The sequence below is a fragment of the Podarcis melisellensis genome (genome assembly GCF_964234715.1).
Source record: "Podarcis melisellensis genome assembly, chromosome: 4".
In the NCBI taxonomy this organism is placed as follows: Eukaryota; Metazoa; Chordata; class Lepidosauria; order Squamata; family Lacertidae; genus Podarcis; species Podarcis melisellensis.
In genome coordinates, this window is record NC_138531.1 from 20,478,475 (window position 1) to 20,506,281 (window position 27,807).

Here is a 27,807-nt window from a genome sequence, read left to right on the forward strand (position 1 = left end):
TGGGCTCCACAGTGTGCTTTGTTATTGTCTTAGCAAGACTACAAAGCTGTAAATGAATGAACAGCAGCTAAAATGTTACGTTGATTTTGCACATGGTCTGGTCCTCCACTAACCCAGAAACAGTGCCTTGGGTTAAGAACTTTGCTTCAGAATGAGAACAGAAATCACGTGGCGGCAGCAGGAGGCCCCATTAGCTAAAGTGGTGCTTCAGGTTAAGAACAGTTTCAGGTTAAGAACGGACCTCTGGAACGAATTAAGTACCTAACCCGAGGTACCACTGTATTCTTAAGAGGGCCTCTTCTCCAGTCTTCGGACAGCAGTGGGGAGGCAGAAAAAGGTCCTCCTTTCCTTCCCCTCTGCAGTTTTAAGCAGAAATCACAGGTGCTGTACTGTGCCCAGAGCTCAGAAACAGCTCACGCTAATGATTTCCCTGTCACAGAACACGCCTCGAATAATGGGAGTTTCGAACGCTGGGTGTAGGTAGGCAGTTTAAAAGTAGCACACGTGTTCTCTTCAAAGCTATTGCAGTGCACTACCCAAACAGAAAGTGACAGCCTTAAAGGCTGTCTGTGGTTAGCAAGAAAACCATCATCACCTTATGATTATTGACTCATAAAAAGTTTCGAACACTGTTCCCAATTAGGGGTCCAGGTATCCCTGGGGGTCCACAGAACCTATCCCGGGGATCTGCAACTTCACCCCTTGCTTCTCCCTTAAATAAATTTTTACATGGTAATATCACAAATTTTATCATCTTTTTTTTAGCGTACCTAAAATTGTTTGCTTATTAGGGGCTGCTCCACATTTTGTTCATAAAATTGCCTTGCAGAGGTAGCTACCATAGAGTTATAAAAATTTCCCATGGCTTGGATTTTGAAAAATAGGGAGTCTTCAGTAATTAGCTAATTGGGAACCACTGATCTTGTTCACTCTGTGAAGGTGTGTTTGTTTTTGTATGGAGGTGCTTTCAACTCACGACAGCCCCTATACCTGCAGCCTGTAGTGGTACTACTCGAAACAAAAGTTGGAAATTAGCCCACATAGGTATTGTTGCCTCGACATTTGTGGAAGGGACTTCTGCGCAAGAGGATGGGTGACTTGACCTTCCCTTGCTGTATTTGTTGTGAAAGTTTGCTGTGCTTAACTGATCTGCACCTATGGCTTAGGTATGCATATGCCTTGATCTGGTACACCTGACTCTTCCATATGTATGTTTCAGACTTTATAGTGTGTAAATAACTGATGCTGTATAGAATTATACCGCCATCATATTGGATGATGTATAGTTTCCTTATGAGAAAGCACACTTAATTAACAAATGCTTTGTGCACTTCTGTCATAAAGTCGTGTGAGCAAGGAATTAAAGGGTAAAAGTAAAAGTTCAGTTGCAAGAAATTTTCGAAATGTCAACTGTCGTTCTTGCCTGTTTGAGACTCTTGCCTAACAATGTATTAAATTGAATTGTTGGTTCATTCTTTGGTGCTTTGAATTGAATTGTTGACACCAAAGTTTGAGAGTGCAGTGTGTTTTTAATAGATGTTTCTTCTTGCCAGCTATTTCCGGGCTACCACCAATTCAAAGGGTTTGCACTGTGCAGCTGATATGTAGAAAAACATGCAGGAATTGTGATTTGTGGCAAAGCAAGGTGTTGGTACAGTGGAAATACTCCTGGGATGAAGAATCAGAAATTCTTTTAACATAACAAAACATCATTTTAATATAACTTACTGCATAAAAGCAGAATGGACAAAACACGATAAGAAAATTTCATGACTGTGCTACTCCTTTGCATTGTCTCAGAAGTTGAACACTGTAAGTTGATTTCTGGATGTGTAACTACATTTTGGGATTATAGAATTGTAGAGTTGGAAGGTACCCCAAGAGTCATATATTCCAGTCCTCTGCAATGCAGGACTCTCTTGCCCAATATGGGGCTTAAACCCACAACCCTGAGATTAACAATCTTATGCTGTGTGCAGATTAAGCCTCTATAACCAGCGTGATAAGAAATGGTATGAAGAGTTATCATTGGTTCTCAGTTTGTCCAGTTTTTGGTCATGCCAGGGATTCTTGTTTCAAATGCAGAAGTAGGGACCTTGTACAGAAATCATTACATTCTTTGCAAGAGCTGATTTGTTTGGCTGAGGATAGTGAACCCTAGATGGAAATGCAATATGAGCTTTTTAAACACACAAGTCCTGGAAGAAGCAGATGACCAGTTAGATTCTAAAAGTGTGATTTTGGGTGCCAAATAAATACAGTGGTACCTCTGGTTACTTACTGAATTCGTTCCGGAGGTCCGTTCTTAACCTGAAAGTGTTCTTAACCTGAAGCACCACTTTAGCTAATGGGGCCTCCCGCTGCTGCCGTGCCACCGCCATGCGATTTCTGTTCTCATCCTGAAGCAAAGTTCTTAACCCGAGGTACTATTTCTGGGTTAGCGGGGTCCGTAACCTGAAGCGTATGTAACTTGAAGCATATGTAACCCGAGGTACCACTGTACTGAAAATGCAAGACGATTCTTTAACTGTTGTGCCCAGTGAAGTGTGCTGTGTGTGGAAACAAGGGGAAATCTTGAAATCCTTGGTCAGATATGTATATTTTTGTGCAGTTTTGCAGTTAGGTTTTAGGAGTGGTTGGTCATCTGCTACATCTTGTTTGGAAAAGCGGCACCGCATTGTGGTTGCTCTCTGCCTTAAGAACAGAAGAGATAGGACACATGTAGCCACTTCATAAAATGGGAAGGGCTGCAGCTCAGAAGTAGACCATTTTCTTTGCATGGAGGTTCAATCCCCGGCAACTCCAGGTAGGGCTAAGAGAAATTCCTGCTAGAAACCCTGGAGAGCCATTGTCAGTCTAGACCAGGGCTTCACAAACTGTGGTCCACAAACATCATTCTGGTGTTCCAGTGTGCCTGTGAATTCTGTGGAATTCTATGGACTTCAACTTGTAATCAGTGTTGGATAAGAAATAAAAGAAGCAGTTAAAATGCAAATAGAAGTCACACATCATTTCGCATGTGCATTACAATAGCTAAAATAGGCGCGTGGGGGGGGAATCATTAAGTGGCCCTTCAAGAGTCTAATTTTCAAGTGGTTCATAGAGGGGAAAGTGTTAGGGAATTACAGGTCTAGATAATACTGAGCTGCTTTGACTAAGTGTATGGTCGTTTCCTATACTGCATAGTACTTTTCTGTTAATTGTGGAATTGGGAAATGCAGCACTGCTGCTGATGTAGTCCTAGTGCTCTGTTGTCTAGCCTTCTTAACAAGCAAAAGGTCTTATCTAGGTAGAGTTGAGGGAATCAATACAACCATTGTAGCATTTCACTATTTACCTACTTGGGGCAGAGTAGCATAGTGCAGCAATAGCTGCTTGGGCAGGTTCACCTTGAACTTTCGGGTGATCTTCGGAAACGATTATTACCAGCCCTAAGTGAGTAGCAAATTGCATAGCTACATTTGCAAGTAATAGTAGCATACCATGGAGAAAGATTCTAGTTCAGCTTGTTCTTGTTGCACTGGATGGGCACACTTTTTTTTCCACACCAGAGAGCTTTAAAAAATGTGATTCATTCCATCGTCTGAAGTGAGATAGTGTGTTCTGCCATTCCCATCTTATGCATGTCTGGACCAGGCTATTCTTTGCAGATAAATATGTGGCTAAGGAAAACATTGACTTGGAATCCTTTTTTTAAAAAAATATCACTTTTTGATACCAAACATGGAGACTTCTTTGCAATCAATCTCTCTAAGAAACATGCATAAACTTTTCTTTCATATGGCTACCGATACCACTTCAAATATGGTAGATTTTCTTAATGGAGAATCTATCTGATAAAAGATGAGTGTCCTCATAAGACAGCAGTCTTGTGAACACAATAAGTAAATATGGAATGGTTATTGTGAAAATAGGTTTTGATGATTATTCTAAACAGTTTTTCTCCCTGTTTTCCTTATTAATATACTTGTCTCCTAGTTTAAAAGCATCGCTGGAGGTGCTGTCCGTGTAGACTGGGCAAACACTTTCAGTGATTGTTGTTGCCGTGTTGATTCACTGCAGTGCTCCCTGGAGTTTACAATCATATTTATTTCTCATTTGAACTACTTGTTTGATTTGGCTTTTTCAGGATATTCAACCTATTGCCCTTTAGTTTTTTTGGAATGATACTTTTTGCACAAGCTTACTATTTTCTAACTCAGGTTATTTTGGGAAATTATGGTTAAACATTGCATTGTACAGAGACATTGTAGAAGCATAGGCTCATTAAAATGGAAAGTGTTCCTTCTGCTTGTTAAATGCCCTGGGATTTTGTTACTGTAATTCATTATGACGGGAATACAATCAAGGAGATGGTTTAAATGTAGTTCGTGGTTTTATTAGTACTTTGGTTTCCCATCTTTTATATTACCATAAATAAGCTGTGTGTAGGAGAAATCTTTGGGCAGGAAGAGTAAGGGGCAGCATTGAGAGGCCTGCAAGTCCCCCAAAGAAGGCAAAGCCTCAACATGATGCAGACATTTATTGGGACAGTAAACTGAAATGCATTGTATACATTTCTGAGGCAAAGAAATTTCTATTCCATTTACGTTGCCTGAATAAATGATAAAATGGCTTGATTGAATCGTCACAATGTAGAATAGAAATCTTTTTCATGAAGAAGGAGATCACTTATTTACTTGAATCTAATATGCCATTGAATCTAATGCACACCTCAGTTTTCAGAACCTTGAAACCGAAAAAGTATTTGCTGGCAAATGTAAATGTGCCATAGAATCTAATGCACACCTTAATTTTCGCAACATCATTTGACAAAAAAATGTGAGCATTAGATTCAAGTAAATACAGCATGATGGACATACTTTATTTTGTAATGAATTTCTGCACTTGCCTTTTTCGGGACTTAAAGTCCTCTCTTTTTTAACTTCCTGAGAGGATTTGTTTTCTTCTTATATTCTAAAAGTTTTTTGTCTCCTGTTTTATTAGATTTTCTCACATTTTTCATGTCATTTGGATTCTTTATACATAGTTCATAGTTTAATATATGATCAAGTTGCATGGATGACCCATTCATTTTGGTCCCAGGGAACAGCACTAAAAACTGTTGTGTTTGGAAAATATGATGTTGCAGGTAAGCTACTAGTAGTTGGATTTGTTCTTTGCTATTTGCACCACTTTTATATAATGTTATCCAAAAGAATACAAAGATAAAGTGTGTACAACTGAATGTTGCTGAGTGGGCAGAGTTTGTAGCTCAGAACTGGGGTATACATTTATAACTTTCATTAGGCTTCTGAAACTTGATTTCTGGAAATATTTGCTCAGATGGCTAAACATATTATGATGCTATGCCATATTGGCAACAAGATTCTTGTCAACAAGTCAATTAAAAATGGTGAATGTTGTATGTAAATAGTTCAAATGAGTTTGTGAGCTATATAAAAACTGGAAGAATGTCTGTAATTGACAAGAGAGCTAAACTTCCATTTTTTAAATGACTTCTTTTTTAAAGGTTTTTAATCTTGTACCATGTAATTGTTTAAACTCTTCAGCCTCGGAAGGTTTGCTGAGTAACCGCAAAATACAGTGATTTTTAACAGGTGTGTGTTGCAGTCTAGCATGGTTTTGAAACACTTGAAGCAGATGTAAGCTTCTGAACTTGATGCATCCAGGGGAATCATGACACAGGAAGCTTCATATGGTAAAGGTTTTAAAGGGTACATACACAACAAGGGACATCATCATGGCAACCAGCCCCTACAAGGTCTTTTGTTATCATTCCAGCACCATTGTTGGCTCACCTTCCTCTTCACTCAACATGATTTTCATGCTTGAGTCAGACTGTTGAATTTCTGAGAAGCTCCCTTTTTTATTTAAGATTTCCTATGCACCCTTTATTGTAAGGTCCCAGGATGGATTACAACAATAAAATGCAAAATTATGAAAACAGATAAAGCAATTGCAATGATAATGTATGTAAACGGTTCCAAACAGAAGACAACAATGTAAATTCAACAGAGGAGGAGGTGGTTTCCAGATGAAACAGTAGAACAGACTCTCATGAGAGTTGGTGGAGTCTGCTTCCTTGGAGGTTTTTATGCAGAGGTTGGTTGGCCATCTGTCATGTATGATTTAGTTGAGAGTCCAGCATTGCTGGGGTTGGACTAAATGACCCTTGGGGTCCCTTCCAGCTCTACAATTCTATGATTCTATGAAACATTAATTCAGTGGCCATATACTGTGCAGAATATATATTAGATGTATGAACACCTGAAATGCTTAGAAATTTTAATGTAATACTGGTAGGGGACCTTTCACCGATAACTTTGAAATTTTAAGACAGAGGTTTTCAACCTTTTTGAGTCCCCAGCTCCGTTGACCAACTCCATTTTTCTGCTGCACCCCTGTGGGGCTCAGGAGCCCAGTTATGTCACCCCTTTCTCACAGAACTGGCAGCCTCTTACCCTTTTTTGAACACCCTCCATTGTGGAGTGTTTCCTCAACCTCCTCTTACCTGTCCTTGGGAGTCCTCCAGGCGGTCACTACTGCCACCCTTGGTCTCTCAGCTCCCCCCAGCCCCAAAGAGAGGTGCCTCCTCACACTGCCTCACAGTGGCCTGGGAAGAGGATGCCCCCAGCCTTGGTGGCCCAACGGAGACTGGCCAGAGGTGAACATGAGGCCAGCACCTTACTCACTTTGGGAGGCAGCAATTGCAGCAGCAGGTGCTGCTGGGTCTGTGTGGTGGAAAGGCTCCCTTTCAGAACCAGACAGTCAACTCCTCGGCAGGCCTTGCACACAGCAAGCACAAGAAAGGCAGAACCATGCCTGCCTGCCAGGCCTCCCACTTGTCTGTCCATTCCCAACAGCAAGGACCTGGCGGACTGGCTGGCTGAGCTCCCTCGCCCGCTTGCTTGCTTGCTCCAAGGCTTCCTCAGATCCTGGCAACCAGCACCCCCTGACCAGTCCCTGAGACACCATTCGCCTGGGGAGCTGTGAAAGCCCTTGGGAGGCAGACACATGAGAGGGCATCAGAGGAGGGAGGGGGGACGAGGGACTGAGGTCAGTGTTGCCTGTGGCACATCTGACCTTCTTTCAAGGCACCCCAGGGTGCCATGACACACTGGTTGAAAACCACTGCTTTAAGGTATCCTATACCATATTTCACAAACTTAAGTTACTTGTTACTCAATCACTGTATTGTTATTATTTTTAAGTGCTTCAAAATGGTGGGTTGTAGCCAGCAAAGGTCTATTGGTAGACCCACTGAAATTTAATGTACCTATTAATTTCAGTGGTTCTATTCTCAGTACAACAACAACAACAAATTATATTATTTGTATGCTGCCCATCTGATTGGGTTGTCCCACCACTCTGGGTGGCAAGATACACCCTGTATCTTGTTTTTAAGAATGGGAAGTACTTAATTATTATTATTATTATTATTATTATTATTATTATTATTATTGGGCGGCTTCCCAAAAAAAATATTAAAATACTCTAATACATCAAACATTAAAAGCTTCCCTGAACGTATTAAACTTATGTTTAATATTATGTTCGGTGTTTTTTCTAATCTCTGTGCAAGTGACTAACTGTTTTGTCTTGAAGAACATGATGGATAAGGAATATTTAAAATAGTGTAAAGTTAATTTTTAATTTAAAAGAACATCCAGTCTTGCAAAGACCATTGATGCTTTCAGGTGTTCCCAGTTTCCTTGAACCATCTCTTTAAGGCTACTTTGATCATGACATTCAGAGAACATTACTTGTTTAGATGGAATATTACACTCCTCCACAGAGAGACTGAAATTAGTCTCCTTTAGATAGATGCACAATGATGAAACAATTTAGTAAAGTTTCAGCTGAACCCTATGCCAGTCATGTATCACACCTACACCTTAAGGATACTCTAGTTGGATAAGTACCGTAAATTTGAAGATGACGCGTATGAGCATATTGAAAAGCCTAGATCTCCCTTTATCTGGAACTCTAAAGCAATTTGGTGGTAAACATGTGGAATGTTATTGACCCTACCCTGATACCATTTGTGGTGGTGTTAAAGGAAATGAATGTCTTGGGATCATGTTGACTTCTTGGACTTTCGTGCAGCTTTTATGGTTTCTCAGTTACTACAGTAGTGGCAGAACTGACATCAAAAGTTGTAAAAGTAAAAACCTTGATTTTTCCATAATTTAATCCTCACAGAAAAAACCTATGGCAATTTATACTTCACCATAGTGCTTTTTTAAATAGAACTGTATTATAACAAGCTTAATACATGCAGGTATCAATATATAACAGTATTCCACAACCTTTCATCATGATTGTCCTTGAGCCAACTTTTGGTTAGCCATGAAATGCTTTTATGTTTAGTATTAGCCGGTTCTCTTTTTCTCTATGTGATACCTCATCAGCTAATTACATATAGTCTGCAGAACAGTAACTAATGGTTAGAAGCCCAGTAATTATCATTGATAAAATGAACATCACAATGGTAAAACTATTCCAATGAAACTTCACCCACCTTTTTTTAAATAAGTAAGAACAGCAGAGGCCACAATTCCTTTACTAACTATCAAAATGTTACAGGCGGTGACCATATTGCGTGGGGTTTCTGTTCTTGCGGAGCATATATTAGCCAGTCCTGTTCTGCCCCGCCCCCATTCCACATCCAAAAGCTCCCAAGTGTTGGCAATTACACATCAGTTGAATGCTCCTAAAATGGTCATGCCTGTATTTTAATGATTGGGGCAAAGGGGATTTTAATACTTTGCAGAAAGCCTGGCTGAGGGGTACACAATGCCCAGCATTTTGGGTCAACCTTACACATTTTGACCCTGTCACTGAAGGCTGGGTAACCCTTGTTAAGGGATGGGAACAGCCATGAGCACAACAGTGGTCCAAAATGCAGTGAAGCAAAACAAATGGATGAAGCTCATAGACTGGCTTTTTCAGTAGAAGTTGACACTTGATTCATTTTATATAACACACATCAATGCAAAATGAAAGTGTAAAGATACGGAACACCCTGGGCATACTGCACCAGCTTGAGTTAACTTTTTAGGATATCTTCATTACTGACAGAAGTCTTGTTTTGCTTCTTTTACAGATGTGATGCAGACCCATCAGCTCTAGCTAAGTATGTTCTTGCTTTGGTAAAGAAGGATAAAAGTGAGAAAGAACTGAGGGCGTTATGTGTTGATCAGTTGGATGTGTTTCTTCAAAAGGGTAAGCTCTTGTAAATATATCACTGACTTGTTCTGAATTCTGACTCCACCTTGAATTAATTGTATATGATTATTATTGCATCCTGGGCTGAATGGCTCTGCATTAAATATAACAAAAAAGTATGCAGCCCAACAGATTTGTTGATTCAAAGAAATAAAGTAGTGTATAACATCTAAGAGACATTATAGATACTCAAATCCTGTTGTAGAAAATAAATGCATCATATGTCTCACTCTTGGAAGCTATGAATCCTTTTGAGTGCTTATTGGATCATCATCTAGAATTAAGTATTAGAAATACTAAGAATTAAATAGTAGATGCCTTAGATATATAAAAAATACAGTCGTACCTTAGAAGTCAAATGGAATTCATTCTGGAAGTCTGTTTGACTTCCAAAACTTGCAGAAAACAAGCCGTCACTTCTGATAGGCTGCAGGAAGCTCCTGCGGAACCCGCGTCAGGCGTTTGGGTTCCAAAGAACATTCGCAAACTGGAACACTGACTTCTGGGTTTGCGGCATTCAGTAGCCAAAACGGTCTACTCGTAAGGTGTTTGACTTCTGAGGTATGACTGTAAATATAATAAATTCAATTACAGAGCACTCCCCAGGCATTTTTATAAACCCAAACATTTTGTCATTTTTAAATGAATAGTGCAGTTTGTGAGTTTGTATCTGTCACACCAAAAATTGATTGTAGTCAACCCAAAGTTGTGTTTTAGTCTACCATCTTGATTCAAAATGGCCCCTGGCACCCAAACATTGACGAAGACTACCGCCCCCACCTTTTGCATTCTTCTACCAAGTTTGGTGACGGTATATCAAGAGGCAATCTATAGAGAACAGACGAACAAAACTTTCGAAAGTGCATAGTAGATATACTTCTCTCTCCTCTGTGCTCTGCTTGCTAGAAATGCTCTTTTTCCATGTGCTGTCCATAAAGAGTGTGCCAACACTTGAGGAGGCAGATGAATGCCTGATGCTGCTTTTCTCAAGATTGAAAGCTCCGGGGATGGGTTTTGGGAATAGCACTGTGCCATTGATGGGAAAGGGTTGGTTTACTGTAGGTCTTCTCTACTGCCTACAGTTGTCATGTACCCCAAGCAAACAGAAGAGTGACCATTTGCTCAACCAATGCAAAATGGCTAATTGAATTCTGAGTAATACTAGCCATAGAAATTGTTTGTCAAGTGTTACCTTTGGATCTTGTTTTAGAGACCCAGATATTCGTAGAAAAACTTTTTGATGCTGTGAATACAAAGAGCTATCTACCTCCACCAGAGCAGCCGACATCGGGAAGCCTGAAATCAGACTTTTTTCAGCATCAGGAAAAAGAAACTAAGAAGGAAGAGGTAGGGATCAGTCATGCACCCTCTTCTTAATGCGTATCTTGCAATTTGTGTCTGTATGTTTAATCTGTTTTCAGTTACAATGCATTTAAATGCCAATTTCTTAAAGCTCAATACTTTTGATAGGTGATTGTTGAGGATAAACTTCCCTTGGTGACTCTTAACTACATGATATAGTGAACCTTATAGAATGAAGCTATGGGTGTTACTATTGGATCGAGGGTGTGAGACTAGTATTTACAGGTGCAATATTTGTTTGGAGAACCTTGAGCAAGAGTGGATTATCACATATATGTCTAAAAACCACCCTTCATCCAAAGTTCACAGAGCGATTTGCAATATAAAATCACAAAAGGACATACCATGGTAACAAACAAAAGCAATACCTCCCAGTTTAAAAGGTCATTGATTGTTTAATTAACCCAAGGCATGCGAGAAGTGGAATTTTTTGCCTGATGCCTCTTCTGAACTTCAAATTCTCATGTCAAAGCATCTTCTTTGTTACAAAGATGTGCAGTTCTAAGGACTGAGGTTGGCGTAGAATTCTTGAGAAGGATTTTGAAATGGTTCTATTTTATTTGGTTGCTGGATGTTTCTCTGGGTGCTATACTCTTGTCTGATTTTCCTTTTCCTTCTTTATCAAGGTCATTAAAGAGGAAGAGCGAGAGAAAAAGTTTTCTAGAAGGCTAAACCATAGTCCCCCTCAGTCAAGTTCACGCTATCGAGAAACCAGGTGATCATGTATTCTGTCCCTTGTAGTAAAAACCAGGAGAGGTTATTTAACAAAGTTTTCATGTTGTTTTTTACTGGCTTTGCCTTCCTTTTTCATGTATAAATGTTTTGAGGTGGATTTAGTTACATTGTTTGCTGTTACAGCAGTTTGAAACAAATTATATGGTAAGGATACAAAGGTATAAATGAGCAAGTCTCCATGTGTAATACATACAGAGCACAATCCAAATTTTGTAATTTTTAATGAAGTTTTTATAGATACATAAGGGAGTGTGCTTTCAAACATAGCTATCTCCTTCTACCTGACAGTTTTGAAGTTAAAGAGCACCTTAGTGAATTTTGTAGTACAAAATTGTCAACCTCTGAATTTTCCTACAACGACTCTGCATCATCAGTGTTATTTACACCCACTTAAATGGATGGTGATTGTCTTGAGTCAATATACATTTTGTATGATATATTGGGGGAAATGCACAACACTTGCATCTGCAGGAAAGCACCCAACTATTCACAGATTATTGCATTTGAATTAGGATTTGCCTTTGGTATGCATCCATTTTTCATGGAAGCAAATCCTGCCTTGGCTACCACTTAGAATGTCTGAGCTCATGAAGGTCTAGGCTGCATATCAAACAGTGGAAATATAAGCCACTTTACAATACATTGCTGGGTTATTTGAAGTATTCTCTCCCCTTTCATTTGCTTTGTTTTCTCTTATGAGAGTCTACATCGGGGCGGACTTTTTTCTCTGCTCATGTGTTTTCAATGAGAGTAGGAGGGAAACTTGCATTATTCTAGGTGCATTTTGTGACGTGGAATGTCATTATTGTGAGCAGCTTCTCAGCTCTGGGTGCAGTGCTGCACCTGAGATTTCAGATTAAAACTTCAGAATGGAAGGAAAGGAGGACTTTTTTCTGCCTCCCCTCTTTCAACTACTCTCTGAAGTCTGGAGAAGAGACCTGTGAAAAATGAGCATAATATTTTAGCTGCAGTTCATTCATTTTCAGCTTTGTATTCTTGTTATAAAACAGCACTCTGAGACGTTTCGTTGATGTGCCCATGACCTAGGTTTAAGGTGTCATGGAGCTCCTAGCTTTCCTATCTTAGTTTCTAACACTGGCGCTGTGCTATTGGTATTCCAGTTTGCTTCTAATATACAGTAACAGAGCTTCATGTCCTTGAGCTCAGAAACGCAAATGGCATAGCATGTTCTTGTATCTATGGGGAGTTCATGGGGGAGGGGATAGGAGTGTAAGTTAAGGCTGGGATATACCGCTTTTCAACATCACAGTGTATCACCAGCCAAACATTACAATATAGTAATGCATCGTGATGATGAAAAATGGAGGGGTGGAACAAGCTACATCGACCCCTGGCGCCTCAGGGGGCCGGGGCCGATGCAGTTCGTTTTCCCTTCAGCGTTCTGAGTGCTGGCAGCAGAGGGACTCCAGAGCGGTGGTGGATTCACTCATGATATACTGCTCAGAAAAATGCCATTGTGCTCTGGCCCTCAGACCAGTCCTGGGCGATGTATTGATACCTGAACCAGGGCTTTTTTTCAGCTGGAACTCACCAGAACTTAGTTCCACCACCTCTTTCTAGAAAAATAGCACTGCCCCACACTATATAGCTTTTAAAATGGCTTGTGGTAGGTGATAACTGGTGCTGGTTCAAAGTTTGGTTTTGCCCAGAATTGGCACTTAAAATAGTGTTTGCGTTCATTTTAAAAATATTTTCACTGATTCTGATACAAATGGTTACACTCTTATATTTGGTATGGATTTTCTGTTTAGAGCCTAGAATTTATTTCTGTGTAACAATCCAAAATATTTAGAAGCAGGGATGAAAGAAAGAAAGAGGAGCGTTCTCGCAAGAGAGACTACGACCGGAATCCCCCGCGAAGAGAGTCCTATAGAGACCGCTACAACAGAAGAAGGGGGCGGAGCCGGAGCTACAGCAGGAGTCGCAGCAGAAGCTGGAGCAAGGAGAGGTTGCGGGATCGAGACCGCGACAGGACCAGGAGTCGAAGTAGAAGTAGAACAAGGAGCAGAGGTGAGCGATGCTCTGCACAGGCTGACTTGCAGCATTGCAATTCTTTTTGTAATCTGCTTTAAAGGCTTTTGTTGTTTTTTTTACAATCAAGCAGTATATAAACTTAAATAAATGAATGAGTGAGTGTAGGACTGTCTCCAAACTACAAATTGGTACTCTGTAGAAAATGAACGTTTTCAGGTTTGGATGGATAAATCTTGCTTACCAAAGGCTTTTCAATATATGTGGTTAGATATCATTTGATACATTCAAATGATCATTAATGTTCTGTCCAATACTGGACATTGCAAAAGTCTGAGGATACCGCTGAGAGGCGAGAAATCATATGTGCTGCCTTGGGATCCTCAAAGGAGATGCAGGATATAAAGTAGGAAAACATATACCGTATTTTTCTCTTCATAAAACTCACTCCCCCCCCCCCCCTAGAAAGTAAGGGGAAATGTCTGTGCGTGTTATGGAGGGTATATGATTATGTTTATGCTCTAGAAAAGCTACGAAGATTTCTTTTGAAAGTACCAGGACAATAATATACAAATATGCCACAGAAGTGTGTTCTAACACACACACGTTTTAAGTACAGTGCCATCCTGTGGATATATACTTAGAAGTAAAACCATGGTGTTTGATGGTGTGTGTTCTCATGCATTGGATTAGCAGACACATGCTTATTGCTTTCCTTCGCATGTTTTTTCCACACTCTGTACACTAGAGGTGCAAAGGAGCAATTGAACCGAGAAAAACTGTATATATTTGAATGGTCTTTCTTCTGGTTCACTTGCCTGTTTCTTCCTGTGGTGAGATTATTGGGGAAGAAGAGCACACACAATCTCTCTCTGGGTGAAATCTGATGAAATGACATCACAACAAGTTATTGGGTTTGATACTTCATTTGTCCCACAGCAAAGGGCTTTCTTTATGTGTTTTAGGATTTAAGACGCTTAGCCAATTGTATTTTGTAAATGTGATTTGAGGTTGCCATTGGCTGTCCTGCACGCTTTCAGATCGATAAACCAGCTGGGATAGGGAGTTTTTTTAGTTTTAAAAATGTTCATCAGTTTGCGTAATACTTGTCTTACTGACATAATGTGGATGCCTTGTTCTTCTTTGCAGAAAGGGATATAGGGAAACCAAAATATGACTTGGACAGAACAGAGCCATTAGAAAACAGCTATACTCCTGTTTCTTCTGTAACAAACATTTCATCCAGCCATTACCCTGCCCCTACACTAAGTAGCACTATAACGGTCATCGCTCCTGCTCACCATGGAAATAATACTACTGAAAGTTGGTCAGATTTTCATGAAGAACAATTAGACCACAATTCCTATGGGAGACCTCCACTGCCAAAGAAACGTTGCAGAGACTATGATGGTAAGAACAAAAAACGAGTTATCCCATTGCCTTGCCGAGCATTGACAACAATAACCAGTATATCTTCCAGACATTTTAAATATTTTCTTTTAAACTATTTCTTATCCTTAGTATTTCGTATTTCATTTTATTGTTTTACAAGTGAAACATAAAAAGTAAAAATGGGTGGAGCTTTCTTTGCGATTGGAGGTTTATGAACTCATTTCCAAAACTGAATGGAAAGCTATTAATTTGCACTGCTCAGAACATCCTGGTAACATACTGTTTTAACTTTTCAGAAAAGGGTTTCTGTATGAGAGGAGATATGTGTCCATTTGATCACGGAAGTGACCCTGTAGTTGTAGAAGATGTGAACCTTCCAGGCATACTGCCTTTTCCAGCGCAGCCCCCGGTTGTTGAAGGACCACCTCCTCCAGGACTTCCTCCACCACCTATTCTTACTCCTCCTCCTGTAAACCTTAGACCTCCTGTTCCACCTCCAGGCCCTTTGCCACCCAGCCTTCCACCTGTTACAGGTAGGATGTACCTTTTAAATTTCAAAATAACTTACTGTACTATGTTGAAACCCATTAAAACACTGTTCAGATACAATGTTTCTAAACGAAATTGGGGGAAATTCTTAAAAATGAGGAGGAAAACAAGAAAATATCCTGGGGCATGGAGTTCCATAACTGGATTTCCGTCACTGAGAAGTCCCTAGGTTTTGCAGCAGCTTGATACATCTTAAAGCATAAGGGCCTCAGCAAAACAAGCACAGAAGGTCTCGCTGCCTGGGAGAGGGAATATATAGAAAGTAGTGTACTTTTAGGTATAACGGTGCAGATCTCGTAAGCTTTAAAGGTCAAAATTGGCACATTTATTAAATTTGCATTCAGACCAACTGTATCTCTAAGGATGAGTGTTTATATTGTCTCTATTACCTGTTGCATTTAAAATTCTGGTGGCCGAAGTTTGAACTAATTGTGGTTCAGGCACCAAGCTGAAATCTGTAACCAACCAAGCACTACTCCTCTTTCCTTTTACTACTCACCTTACACTAATAGGGAACAGCATGCTACTATTTTTACAGTGAACCTACATAGTACGGCAAGTAGCTTCCCTGGTGACTGTACACTTGTTAAACATTGGTTAAAACATCCAGGACCTTTATTTACATACTGAGGATAGCCTTAGTTAAACAGCCAGAAGCTAAACAGTGAGTTCTTCTATCCCTATGACTGCCTTTATGCTGCTGTCTGCCTCTGAAGATCCATAGTGCTGTCAATGGTCAGGGTATTATATTTTGTGCTGTATGTGGTTGCTTTTTTCTTTTCACTTTTGGTATTAAATTATTTCTGGTTTTGACAGGACCACCACCTCCTCTCCCACCTTTGCAACCCTCTGGTATGGATGCTCCCCCAAATTCTGCAACTAGTTCTGTTCCTACGGTTGTAACAACCGGTATTCATCACCAGCCACTGCCTGCTCCACCCTCTCTTTTTACAGGTGCAGTACTAGAATATTTACTCATGATAAAGAACGTTTTATTATCCTTAGACAGATGCAATGGACAATTGGAGTGTAACAGATTTTATCATCTGGTAGAAACTTGTCATTGTCAAAGGATAAAACTGTAGAATGTAGTTTTACACTCGACAACAGGATCAAAAGCATTGCAAAATTAGTTCCGAGCCCCACGGAACATGAAATGTATTTTTTCCAAGCAGCCAACTTCTTGCAGCAAACTACTTTTGAAACTCATGGGGCTTAAGCAGTTTGTAATTTTTTATTTTTTTTTGCAAATTTATGAATGCTTCATAGCCTGAAGCCATCCAAGTGGTGTACAACAGGATAAAAATAAGATAAAATCTACAAAATACGAAATATGTCATGGGGATCAGATGTTCATATTCAAAACAGAATTATTATTTTTTTAATCCACTGAGCTAGTTCAGGCTCCACAGAGGAGCCAAAGCAGCTCTTTGGATCCTGGCGAAGATTGTCCAGAGGAAAGGAAGGTTTTGATCTGTCCACTACAGATAGTTTAAGTTTCTATGGAGAGTGTTGTATAGACTGCCTTGTTTGAATTTGGAGCTATGTAACCCTTTCTGTATTGTAGTGTAACTAGATAACTTTGTCTTTAACAGAAACATACGACACAGATGGCTATAATCCTGAAGCACCAAGTATAACTATCACTTCAAGGCCCATGTATAGACACAGAGTGCATGCCCAAAGACCAAATTTGATAGGACTTACATCAGGGGATATGGACCTTCCACCAAGAGGTATCGTGAAAGATTTATTGATCTATGTTCTCAAGACTCGTCTTAACATTGTTTTTTAATGCAGTACTAGGAATAATTGCGTGAGTGTGTGTTATGTTTTCTGCCATTTTGAAATCTGCTAGGAGCAAGATGTTTTCCAAGCTCTGCTGCCTAACCAACTTGTGATGTTAGAATAAAACATATTGATAATACAGGACTTGTTTGACAACGACATGCTCGTTATGGAAGCCCCTGTTCATAGACAGCGAAAATGTTGCTTTTGTAAATTTTTTAGCTGAATGTTGGTTTAATGCTATTGTGATATTTTATTATTGTATGTATGGGTTTTACCTATTTTATTGATGCTTTTGTATTTTTAAGATGTCTTGGGGTCTCCCATGTTGTCCAAAGGCAGATTTTAAAAGCTTGCTTAATATATCATTTGAACATACCTTTTCGCTATGTCCCATCTTTTTTCTGATTTAAGGAAGTATTTATGTAGTTATGAAATGTTAAGAATATCTTCTCTGAAGTAGAGAAAATAACAAATCAAAATTTTGTGTGTGTGTTTGTTTTTGACTGATATTCTACTGTGGAGAAACTAATACCATACTGTTCTGCACATGTACCTAAACCATCCAAAATAATAGATGTGTTTGCATTGATAAAAGTCCCAGTTTACAAGTTCATTATCTGATTTTAAAAATGCACCAAAAAAGAAAAAAATTAAATGGTTGGTGGGGAGGGAGAGAGATATCAGCTAATGCATGATGAGACCTGGGCTTCTGATCATTGCCATAAAACATATTGTGCGTTTTGGAAAACTTGGAATGGTCAGTACTTAGGGCACTAGGAATGGTATAGCTGCTTCAGGATACTATAAAACGGCCATGTTACATATATGATTGGTGCAGATGATATTCTACCTTCATCTTGCTTTACTATAAATTGGCTTGAAGAGTTGTGGGGACCTAAACGTTTTGGTTCACTTTGCAATACATCACACAGCGCAGGATGGTATTCCTTTAATTCTTTCTGCGCATGCCAAAACTCCTTGTTTTTCCGCTGGACTGGTTTGGTTCCCTGGCTTGCAGCTTGAATCACCTGAGGCCAGGGCAGTTTGCTCAGAAAGATGTTTAGGGGAACTCTACTTTTGCCAGTTTGGGGGCCAACAAGACTTGCCTAAACTCAGGGTATCAACGGAAGGCATGGTTGGATCTGACAAAGAAGGGTAAATTTGTGTGGGAGGAAGAGAGACTAGTTTTCAAAGCTACAAGGCTCTCCTGAACTACCCATGTGATATTTGTACTGTGCATCTGTGACAGCCCCCCATCTCTTGTCTAGCTTCTTTTTCAAAAATATTGGAAAATATCAAAGGCATCCCTTTCGGGCTCAAGTCATAAGCCATCTGCTAAATATCTAAAAGTTGAAAAGAAATATTGCTTTCTGGGCAATGTATTCTGTAGTTGCCCTGTGGGGTTTCTTGCACTTCCTTTTGAAGCATCTGGTTTTGGTATCTGTTGGAGACCAGTGCTGAACCAAAGGGACCTTGGGTTTGAAGAAGTATAGCACTTAGTATGTTCCAAAAATGCAATAAGTCAGCTGATGGTAATAAGGAGAGAAAATCCTACTATAAAATGCACAGACAAACATCTTTTAAAAATTAATCAGTGTACTCTTCTCTTCCACACAGAAAAACCTCCTAATAAAAGCAGCATGAGGATAGTGGTGGATTCTGAGTCCCGAAAAAGAACTATTGGTGCAGGTGATGGAGTTCCAGCAAAGAAGAATTGGTTTGACAAGTGAGTAGTTGCTAGATGTGTTAACTGCATACTAATGCCTGAACTATGAAATGTGTTTCAAGTTTGCTTTTCCAGTGTTCAAATTTCCAAACCATTCAATATATTCCAATTAAAATTTCTGTTTTTTGGTTTGGAGTATCCCCATCTCCGTGATATGGATGTTTGTCACAGGTTGTTTTGTGTAATAGTCGACACTTGTCCATACACCTGTACAATCGGGTGTTTAAATTGTGTTATACAGCCTTTCAATTGGTTCCCCATCACTATGTGTTTTTAGATTATGGGGGAGAGGGCTTTCATCCTTGTAAGTCTTGAGCATTTGGTTTCCATGATTAAGTCTGGTTCAACATGGCATGACATTGTAGTAAATTAGTATATGCAAACCCTGGTTGGCCTATGAGAGAGTCACACTGCTCTGAGTGCCAATTATAGAGGCACAAATGAATGGGTACCTACAGCTTGTAGCAGGAAGGACAACATATGTACATATCTGCAAATTAAGGAAATTCAGACATTTTTAACCTTAAAATCTAAAGTGGACAAAGCTTGTGATCTTAAGAGGCTTTCGGTGTTGGATTACTGAAAATTTCAGAGCACCCTCCCACCCAGATCTGCCCAGATCTGGTGAGTTGATGCAAGTGTTTTAAAGGGGATCAGCTCCCAGAATAACTGGTGTTTCTTCTAACTCCCTGCTTATCTTTTAAAGAGACATTTTGTGCATCCACACTGCAAACTCAAACCATTGGGAGGCCTTTGCCTGCAATGAGGGAGGCCTGCAACATCCTGTGGCCCCTTTGCCATGTGGCCAAGGGAACATAGGGTTGCTACCTTTGGTAGTTGTTTGGTGTCAATATGTGCACTCCTTCCACTCTCGTGTTTTATTTTTTGCATTTCTAAACAGCCCTTCTTAGGGCAGTTAACAGAATAGTAAGAATTGCGGAACAGTGATTAAAAACGTATGTAAGCATTTGTTCATCTGCAACAACTTCCTTATCTCAGCAGACCAGATGTCTTCTTAGACTCCACATCTGTCTCCCAAAAGCCCAAAGGAACAGGAGCGTCTTCAGTTGAGACCAGAACATTTCCTAAAATGTAGCTTTAGACTTGTTTTTACTGAAATTCCACATCTTACCTGTCTGTCCCATTGCAAATACGTTGATTACTAGTAGCTCAAGACAGTCCCCAACTCATTGTTTTATTGCAGGCAAAACTTTAATAGAACAAGCAGTCCTGCTTTCCAGAAGAAGGTGCAATTTGGAAATGAAAATACTAAACTTGAATTGAGGAAAGTTCCTCCAGAGCTTAACAATATCAGCAAACTAAATGAGCACTTCAGCAAATTTGGAAATTTAGTAAATTTGCAGGTAGGTGGTATCTTTGACTTTTTCCTTGCTCCTTGTTAGAGCCTAGATCACCAGGGTGCTTTTTCTAACAGGGTGGCAACCTTTGGCCTTCCAGGTGTTATTAGACTCTTATCAGACCTCACCTGTGTAGTCAGTGGTCAAGGATGATAAAAAACTGTAGCCTAGCAACATCAGGTGGGCTGTAGGTTAGCAACCCATGCTTTATAAGGATGAGCTGAAAATTCTTTGATTTAGTCCACTTTGCCGGTAATATAACAGCCAAGTATAAATGGTTATGCTTTCTGCACTCATCCCACTTCCTTAGCCCTGTTGCCTTTGTCTCCTGCTGTAGTTTTCTCCTTACTTCTGGCCACTACTGCCATCCCTTAGAGCAAAGGTCTTTGTGATTGTGCAGAGACATGAAGCATGATTGGTCTAGGGATGCCGATGTCACAAAATAGCCATGTCTTACATATTCAGATAGCCTTGCAGTGGTTTTCTACACTGCTGTTCCTAAAAGAAAGGAGCTCTGCACACATCAAATCATTATACAGAAGGATGTGCGGAGGCAAGTGTGACCATGTTGTTGTTTTCACCCTCTGGAAAATAATGTTCTGTCATCCCCTCCACCAATATGTAGTAAAAAAGAGGGCCTGAAATTAGAAAGAAACGCTACTATTTATAAAGTACCAATGCACATTTTGCACAGTGTTTGTACATTTAGAAATGGTGTTCCAAATGCATTACAGTGAAACCTTGTTTGTCGAACGTAATCCATTCTGGAAGCCCGCTCAGCTTCCAAAATATTCGACAACCAAAGTGCTGCTTCTGATTGGTTGCAGGAGCTCCCTGCACTCAAGTGGAAGCCGCATTGGACATTTGGCTTCTGAAAAACATTTGAAACCCGGAACACTTCCGGGTTTTCAGCTTTCGAAAGCCGAAGTGTTCCAAAACTGAGCCGTTTGGGAACCGAGGTTTGACTGTATTAATAGTTATTCTTCTATCTCCGTTCTCTTTTGCTACTTACTTCCCCCTTCCCAATCCAATTCCTGTTGCCTGCTTAGATTATAGCTGTAGGTATCTTTGAGGCAGGACACATTTTGCTTCTGAAAGTCTAGCACGCTGGCGGTTTGGGGTTAGTTTTCCCAGTTTCCCCAAGTGATGTAGCTGAATGGGGACAGCAAGCCTGTGTGTTGTTATTTGTGCTCTTATTCTTGGCTTTTCTTAAAAACTATAGGTTGCCTATCAGGGAGATCCAGAAGGTGCCCTTATCCAGTTTGCTACCCATGAGGAGGCAAAGAAAGCTATTTCGAGCACAGAAGCAGTATTAAATAATCGCTTCATCAAAGTCTATTGGCATAGAGAAGGCAGTGCTCCACCAATGTCAACTTCAGTACAGAAGGTAAAGGGGTAGAAGAAACAGGGTTTAAATTTTGTTTATTTTTTTAAATCCACGTAAATATACATTAGTTTTCATGCACATACACATTTATGTATGCTTGTGTTTATTTATGCAGAAACACCCTACCCTTGAGGAGGCCTCAGGGGTAATGTTGGAAGGTTAGCAGTGGTAATTCATTTAATATCTGATGTGCTACAAACACAAGATAGCAGCCTGGCTCATATGTAATTTAGTGGCTGCATTTGTACCTAACTCCAAGCCATGGTTTGCTCAACAACCCCGAGTAATCTCATAGATGAACAAATGAGCCATGGCTTGCTTGCTTTCCACCTGCTTTTGCATTGTTCCTTTGTAGCCTGGCAAGCACCTGGGGTAGAGTAGCTAACTAAACCATGGTTAAGCAGGGCTGTTCAGGCATAATACCAAACCATAGTTAAAACAAGCCAACAAAAAATCATGGCTTCACATCAGGGCTTGTTGCTAGAAGACAAACCATGATTAGCCTACAGGACGGTTCAGTTCAAATGTTCAAACAAGCCACACTATTTAAACAAACAATGGCTTAGCTTTATGTTCCAAAGAGTCCAGTGTTTCAGAAATTAGTCTGCATGAACCTTAGGTTTGCATGCTTCTCCTTCAAGAAAGGAGAATATTTTTCACCTTATGCTTTAGAACTACACTTCCTAGTGACATTGGAATGAAGAATTCTGATTTATTCCAACAATGGTTAGTAAAAACAAACTGTCAGGCTGTTTAGACTTTGAAGTAATTCATTTTTAGCCTTAGAATTTACTCTAGTACTGTAGCTTTGTAAACAATTGCAGTGAAATATAAATGCTCCTGCAAAAGTATTTGATGCTTAGATTAGGAAATTTCTTCAGCAGATGAATACTTGCAGTTTAGAAAGCAATGGAAGAATGAGAACATCTGCACTTAAACATTTAAAAATGGTATTGGGGTGAAAAGTTCATTTTGAAATGTTCATGTGCTGCTATAAAGATCTGCTCTTCTTTTTAAGGTAATGCAGCCTTTAGCTCAACAGCCCATTTTACCTGTTGTGAAGCAGTCTGTCAAGGAACGATTAGGTCCAGTACCTGCCAGTAACATTGAGCCTGCTGAAGCTCAGAGTGCCAGTACAGAAGCTGTTCAGGTGGGTATAATATTTGTTTTCCAAAATATTAAGAGATCTGTAAAACTAAACTGAATTTTCCCTTTGATAAAGGGTTCTATTTAGCAGAAATTGGTGGCCTTTTTTTAATAAACATACTGAAATTTATAGATGGTTTTTCCCCCCTAATACAGACTACTGGTAAAAAATCATGTTTCAATTTGTGAACCAGGTTAGAGGCTCTTTAAAAAAACTCCCTTTCACAGCCCTAGACGATAACTGACATAATACTCTTGTGATATACTGTTTTATCAAAGATGAAAGATCTGTCTTTTATGCTGCTGGTTGGGTAATATTAAAAGTCTTGGTACAAAATACATATCATACCAATATTGGAAAATGTTAATTATTTTACAAGCAAAACCTATCCACTTAAGCAAAGTTCTTTATGTGGAAAAATATGGGCAAATCAATTTTTATTTTCTGTTTTTATGGAACTTTGGAAAGCAATGTCATTTTCTCACATGTTTTAGGGAGATTGAGGTAGTGACATGGCACTGCTATTTTTTTGCGATATCTGTGTGCTTCCCATAACTCCTAATTCCATTATAAGATTATCTTAACGGTGTGCCCTCTAAAGAAAATGCAGAGAGCACACTGTTGAGTTGAATTGTATTCACGTTTGTTAAATCGGTTTGCAATCTGTCTTCATGCAGTTCTTGGTATATTATCCAAACGAGAACTACTGCACAGCTTCAGCCTGGGTGTGGAAACCATATGACCTTAGTTGGAGGAAAGGGGGTTGGTTCATCGATGCCTTGATGCGCTCTTCTTCATCCTAGCCTCTCCACAGCCCCTTTTGAAAGCTTTGTTGCTGCATCTCATTGGCCTGCTCTTCCCAAGCATTTTGGAGCATGGCTTCCAAGCTGCTGACATCTCTCTGCCAACCCTTAAGGTCCTGGAAATCTACAGGGTCTTGTGATAATGCAGGAGGATGTGTTACCATGGTGCTCTGACAACTTTTCACTACCTTGACCTCCTTGTTGCTGGGATAGGCACCTGCCATGCCAGCAATGGAGCTCCTGAATCCTACCACATCCAGCAAAAGGTGGGCGGGACAGATTCTTGAACCTGTTGGCCATGACTGTTAAAGTGGTGCTCCTTACTCTCGTACACTGCAAGCACCTTTTCTTTCAACCTCATGGAGGCTGTACTAGATCCATCACTCCGGTCTACCTACCAACCAGGCCAGCCTTTCTAACTGAACTTAAAAGAATATTTGAAAATGCGAAGCTTAAGAAATAATGGCTTTGCTTATAGCTCCAGTTAAAGTGAGAAGTGCCCGTGCTTAGTTTAAAAATACATGATCACAAACTATTTTTTTTAAATTCTTTTTCCTAGAATGTAACAAAACTGTCTGTGAAGGAAAGGCTGGGCTTTGTACCTAAACCACCTACTCCAGCCACTGAAAAGGTAAGGAAATAATCGTGCCCTTGAACTGTCACATAGCAATAATATCACATGCACACTTAGCATAGGTGCTTCTAATGTCCATTAAACATGTGAATGCAAAATGATTGCATGCTTCTCCTCCTCCTCCTCCTCTTCCTCCTCCTCCTTCCAATGAATAGAGCTCTGCAGTGAATTGAACACAACTAAACCTTGCTGACAAAGTTAAGATGAAATAAAGTTTTCAGTATATATAGGCGTCTTCATGAAACCTAAATGGTTGCGGTTTGGGCAGGAGCTTGCATGACAGGGTTATCATTTGTAATACTAAATTGAGATTGGGCCTGTGAATGAAGAGTGGACAAAATTATGGTCCGTTGGAAATGGCCTCTGAGATCTGGTGACAGGCATCCCTTACCGTGATTCTACTTCTTTGGAGGTCTAGGATATTCAATAAGAGCTGGAACTGCATGGGTGAGCTGCCTTCTTCCTGAAAACTCTGAATGCTCTTAGTGAGTGAGGGGTAGCTTCTGCTGAATTCTGCATTTTGCTTTCGGTGTTGCTTTTGCTGTTGCCTTACTGCTTGCCCAGTCTGCTTGGGTACATGACCTGCATCTCGCAGGATTGAGATGCCGCTCCCTTCTACAGCTCTTCTGTTCTGCTTGGTGAAAACTGCATGATAGAAAGGGGAAAGAGAGGTTGTCTGGAATGGGTGCAGCATCTTCATCTACTGCTGCCCTTGGATTGTGGACTTAGCTTCTTGCCTTTGCTGAACCAATATACATGAAATGTGCTTCAGGATCATTTGACTTGGATAAAATTGCTCACACTTAGTGCTATAAGCTTTCTGAAAGCTAGTTGGAAGCCCTGTTAACATCTTACTTGTATGTTGGACATAAAAGCACATAGAGCAAGGAGCAGAGCTATGCTTTTAGGCCTGCCCACAGCATTGTGTGTTTTTCCTTCTCCCCACAAATGTAGCACTATGTGTGGTTGTGTTAACAAATGGCCCAATGTGCAGACTCTTGCTCACGAGTAGTGGCTCCACATGATCTACATGATCAGGTGTTCTGATTGAGTGCAGCGGGAACTCAACATGTTGGGCTTTTTGTTCATACAACATTTGATGGTTTTTGAGGAGTGGGGAAAGACTCAGGTCATGCTAAGAACACAGCCCAGGTGCCTGTTCTAAATATGTATGCCCTACTTGCAAGTAATGTGTGAATAGGGTCAGTGTTGCAGAAAAGGGGGTGGGAGAATAACCTTAAATTGTGGTCTTGCATGTTTGTGAATGCTTAAAATAGATTTGACACCCTAGAATTCATTTCTAGTGCATGTTAAAGGAATATTTTGAAAATGGTTTCCTTCTATAGGTGTTATCTACTTCTACTTTGACATAGCTTCAATATACATATTAACAAACTGTTTGGCTTGGTGGCGTTGCTTCTGTATTTGATGACGCACAATACAAAATAAGACTGGTTCTGAATTTTTTATTTGTGAATCCTTTCGTTTGTGACACAGTGTGAGGCAAGAGAGTTAACACCTTTCCCTCCTTTATTGTTTTTTTCCTGCGTGTGGGTCGGGTGACGAATAAGATCTGTGCTAAGTTTATGGAGTGTATTTTTGAGACTTGTTTCTTAGACCGTAATATTCAGTACTGTATAGCAAAACTCTCTTGAAGCCGAGAAATGTTTAAAAGCAATTTTGTATGGCAGGGTGGCGATCTGCCGTTCAAAGGGGAAAGTCAACAATTCCACTGGACATCCTCAGACGTTAAGCAACAACCATTTGGGAGTGAGCGGGGTAGGGATTGGCGGAGAATCTGCTACTAGGTTTTACTGTGCTAGGAATTTCTGAGAAGAACATTAATTTCTGTATAGTTTGTGTTTTTCAGTGAAAGACTTTTTAGCAATATAGAAATTCTTAGATTTGCTAAGCAGATATCTCCCTTGGCTATAGAGCTTCTATATCCTAGGGTCCTGTAGTCAGAAGAGTACTTATGTGTCTTGCTTGTATACTTGGGTGTAAGTGATCAACTTGTTCCACAGTGAGAATGAATCTCTCCCCAAGTCAATTTTACTGAGTTGTTGTGTTTCATCCTCCAATACTGCATAATGCTTGGCTTGCATGCAGCTTGGCTTGCTTGTTTATTTGAGCTGTATGTTTTTTAACCAACCATATTCCATGTTGGATATAATGCTTCTTTCTAGGATGCTAGGGACATACAAACATCTCGGGCAATTGCTGGCAGCTGGGAATTGATCTTATTAGCTATACTCCAGCTGTGGATTTCTATGACTTTGTAACTACATCACTTGCCAGCACTTAAAATATTCACCCCGAAATAAGTGAAAAAATGGGAACTCCCATTTCTTAATTAACTGATTATATTGCATAGTCTGATTTATATAGAAACTGCCAGGCACAACTTTCCTGCTGAAACAGAGGCACATGTTGATAAAGCTCAAGTAGATTGTTTTCTACAACACATGGAAAACAATTCTGGAATTCTGACTTTAGAGGCAGTCCTAGCCTGTCTTTAAATTGACATGAGTTTGTTTACTCCATTTTTTATGTTCATGCCATCTTTGCAATCACAGCAACAAGCGTCTGTCTTGGAGTAATATACTTTGAATCCTATATTTACGAATTCTTTATTTACTAGCAAAATAAAATGGTTTCCTTCTGTAGGTGTTGTCTACTTCTACTGGCTTGACAAAAACAGTGTATAACCCAGCTGCTTTGAAAGCAGCGCAGAAAATGTTGCCTGTTGTTAACAGTTCCATGCTAGATTCTAGTGAAGCACAGAAGAAAAAACAGGTAAATTGAACTCTGCTTATTTATAAAACAGCAATAATTTATTTAGAAATTTGCAACATCTAGAACATAGTTTGTCATGATTGCTTATTCCTGAAGAAGCTGGATACTGTGCCTTTGCCAGAATCTCTGTCAAGTTCTGAAAATTATTTCAAAAGTTGTAGTTTGAGATGTTTTGTTGGTGCACCTTCTCAGTAAAGGCTAAACCTGAATCTGCTTTCATGGACACATTTTAGGAAGAGGGGTAATTTTCTCTTTGCTACCTAAGGCAGTGGGTTGCTAGATGCCATTTGATTATCTTACTTGGCTTCTAGGGTTGCAGAAGATATAGTACTCAGACCAATTGCTAGAATTTAGTTGTGTGAATTATTTTTCTATTTCATAATATTTATATACTGCTTGAATGTAAGAAAAACCCCCAAAGCGATTTACAAAAAGATTAGACCGTTGTAATTGCAGTTGTGCTTGTAGGTGAAGGATGCCTTTCTTACAGTGGGTCAGGCCAGATGCAAGCTAAAGCTTTCTGATCATCTAACAACGATTAGAATGAAGATGCTCGCTTTTCTGCGTCTTCCCCTCTTTTTAACAGATTCCCTTCCCTTCCATTTTTCGAGCTAACTGTGCTATAGTGTCCTGTCCTCGCTAGTGTGCTTGCTAAAAATGCTCTACTCCAAATCAGTTGCAGCCAAGGTTAGCAGTGGATTTGTAAACTGAAGGTTGAGCAGTTCATGGCTAGTGGAAATTCAGGTGCAGATTTAGTGCTATATCAGCCTTATAAAGCAAGATGGAAGGAGGATTTATGTGCAGAAGCAAAGGAAGAATGTAGGGGAAGTTAGATAGGAGTTACTCATATCTTGTGACTTTCATTAGACTTGGTTTGGTGCCTAACTTCTGGTATTCAGCGCCT

At 39.9% G+C, this 27,807-nt stretch overlaps 1 protein-coding gene across 3 annotated transcripts in view; it reads left to right on the forward strand.

Annotated features, from left to right (window-relative positions):
* Positions 1-27,807, forward strand: part of RBM26 (RNA binding motif protein 26) — a 45,078-nt gene that overhangs the window by 2,535 nt on the left and 14,736 nt on the right. For 2 of the 3 annotated variants that reach the window (XM_081908177.1, XM_081908176.1), the window contains exons 2-15: positions 9,110-9,228; positions 10,442-10,578; positions 11,220-11,308; positions 13,142-13,359; positions 14,470-14,730; positions 15,009-15,245; positions 16,078-16,215; positions 16,857-16,997; positions 18,670-18,778; positions 19,983-20,142; positions 21,359-21,523; positions 22,542-22,673; positions 24,033-24,104; positions 26,775-26,903. In XM_081908177.1, coding sequence (XP_081764303.1) covers positions 9,110-9,228; positions 10,442-10,578; positions 11,220-11,308; positions 13,142-13,359; positions 14,470-14,730; positions 15,009-15,245; positions 16,078-16,215; positions 16,857-16,997; positions 18,670-18,778; positions 19,983-20,142; positions 21,359-21,523; positions 22,542-22,673; positions 24,033-24,104; positions 26,775-26,903 — 2,107 coding nt within the window. The remainder of the gene's footprint in view (positions 1-9,109; positions 9,229-10,441; positions 10,579-11,219; positions 11,309-13,141; positions 13,360-14,469; positions 14,731-15,008; positions 15,246-16,077; positions 16,216-16,856; positions 16,998-18,669; positions 18,779-19,982; positions 20,143-21,358; positions 21,524-22,541; positions 22,674-24,032; positions 24,105-26,774; positions 26,904-27,807) is intronic. The other variant, XM_081908178.1, reaches the window with a different exon arrangement.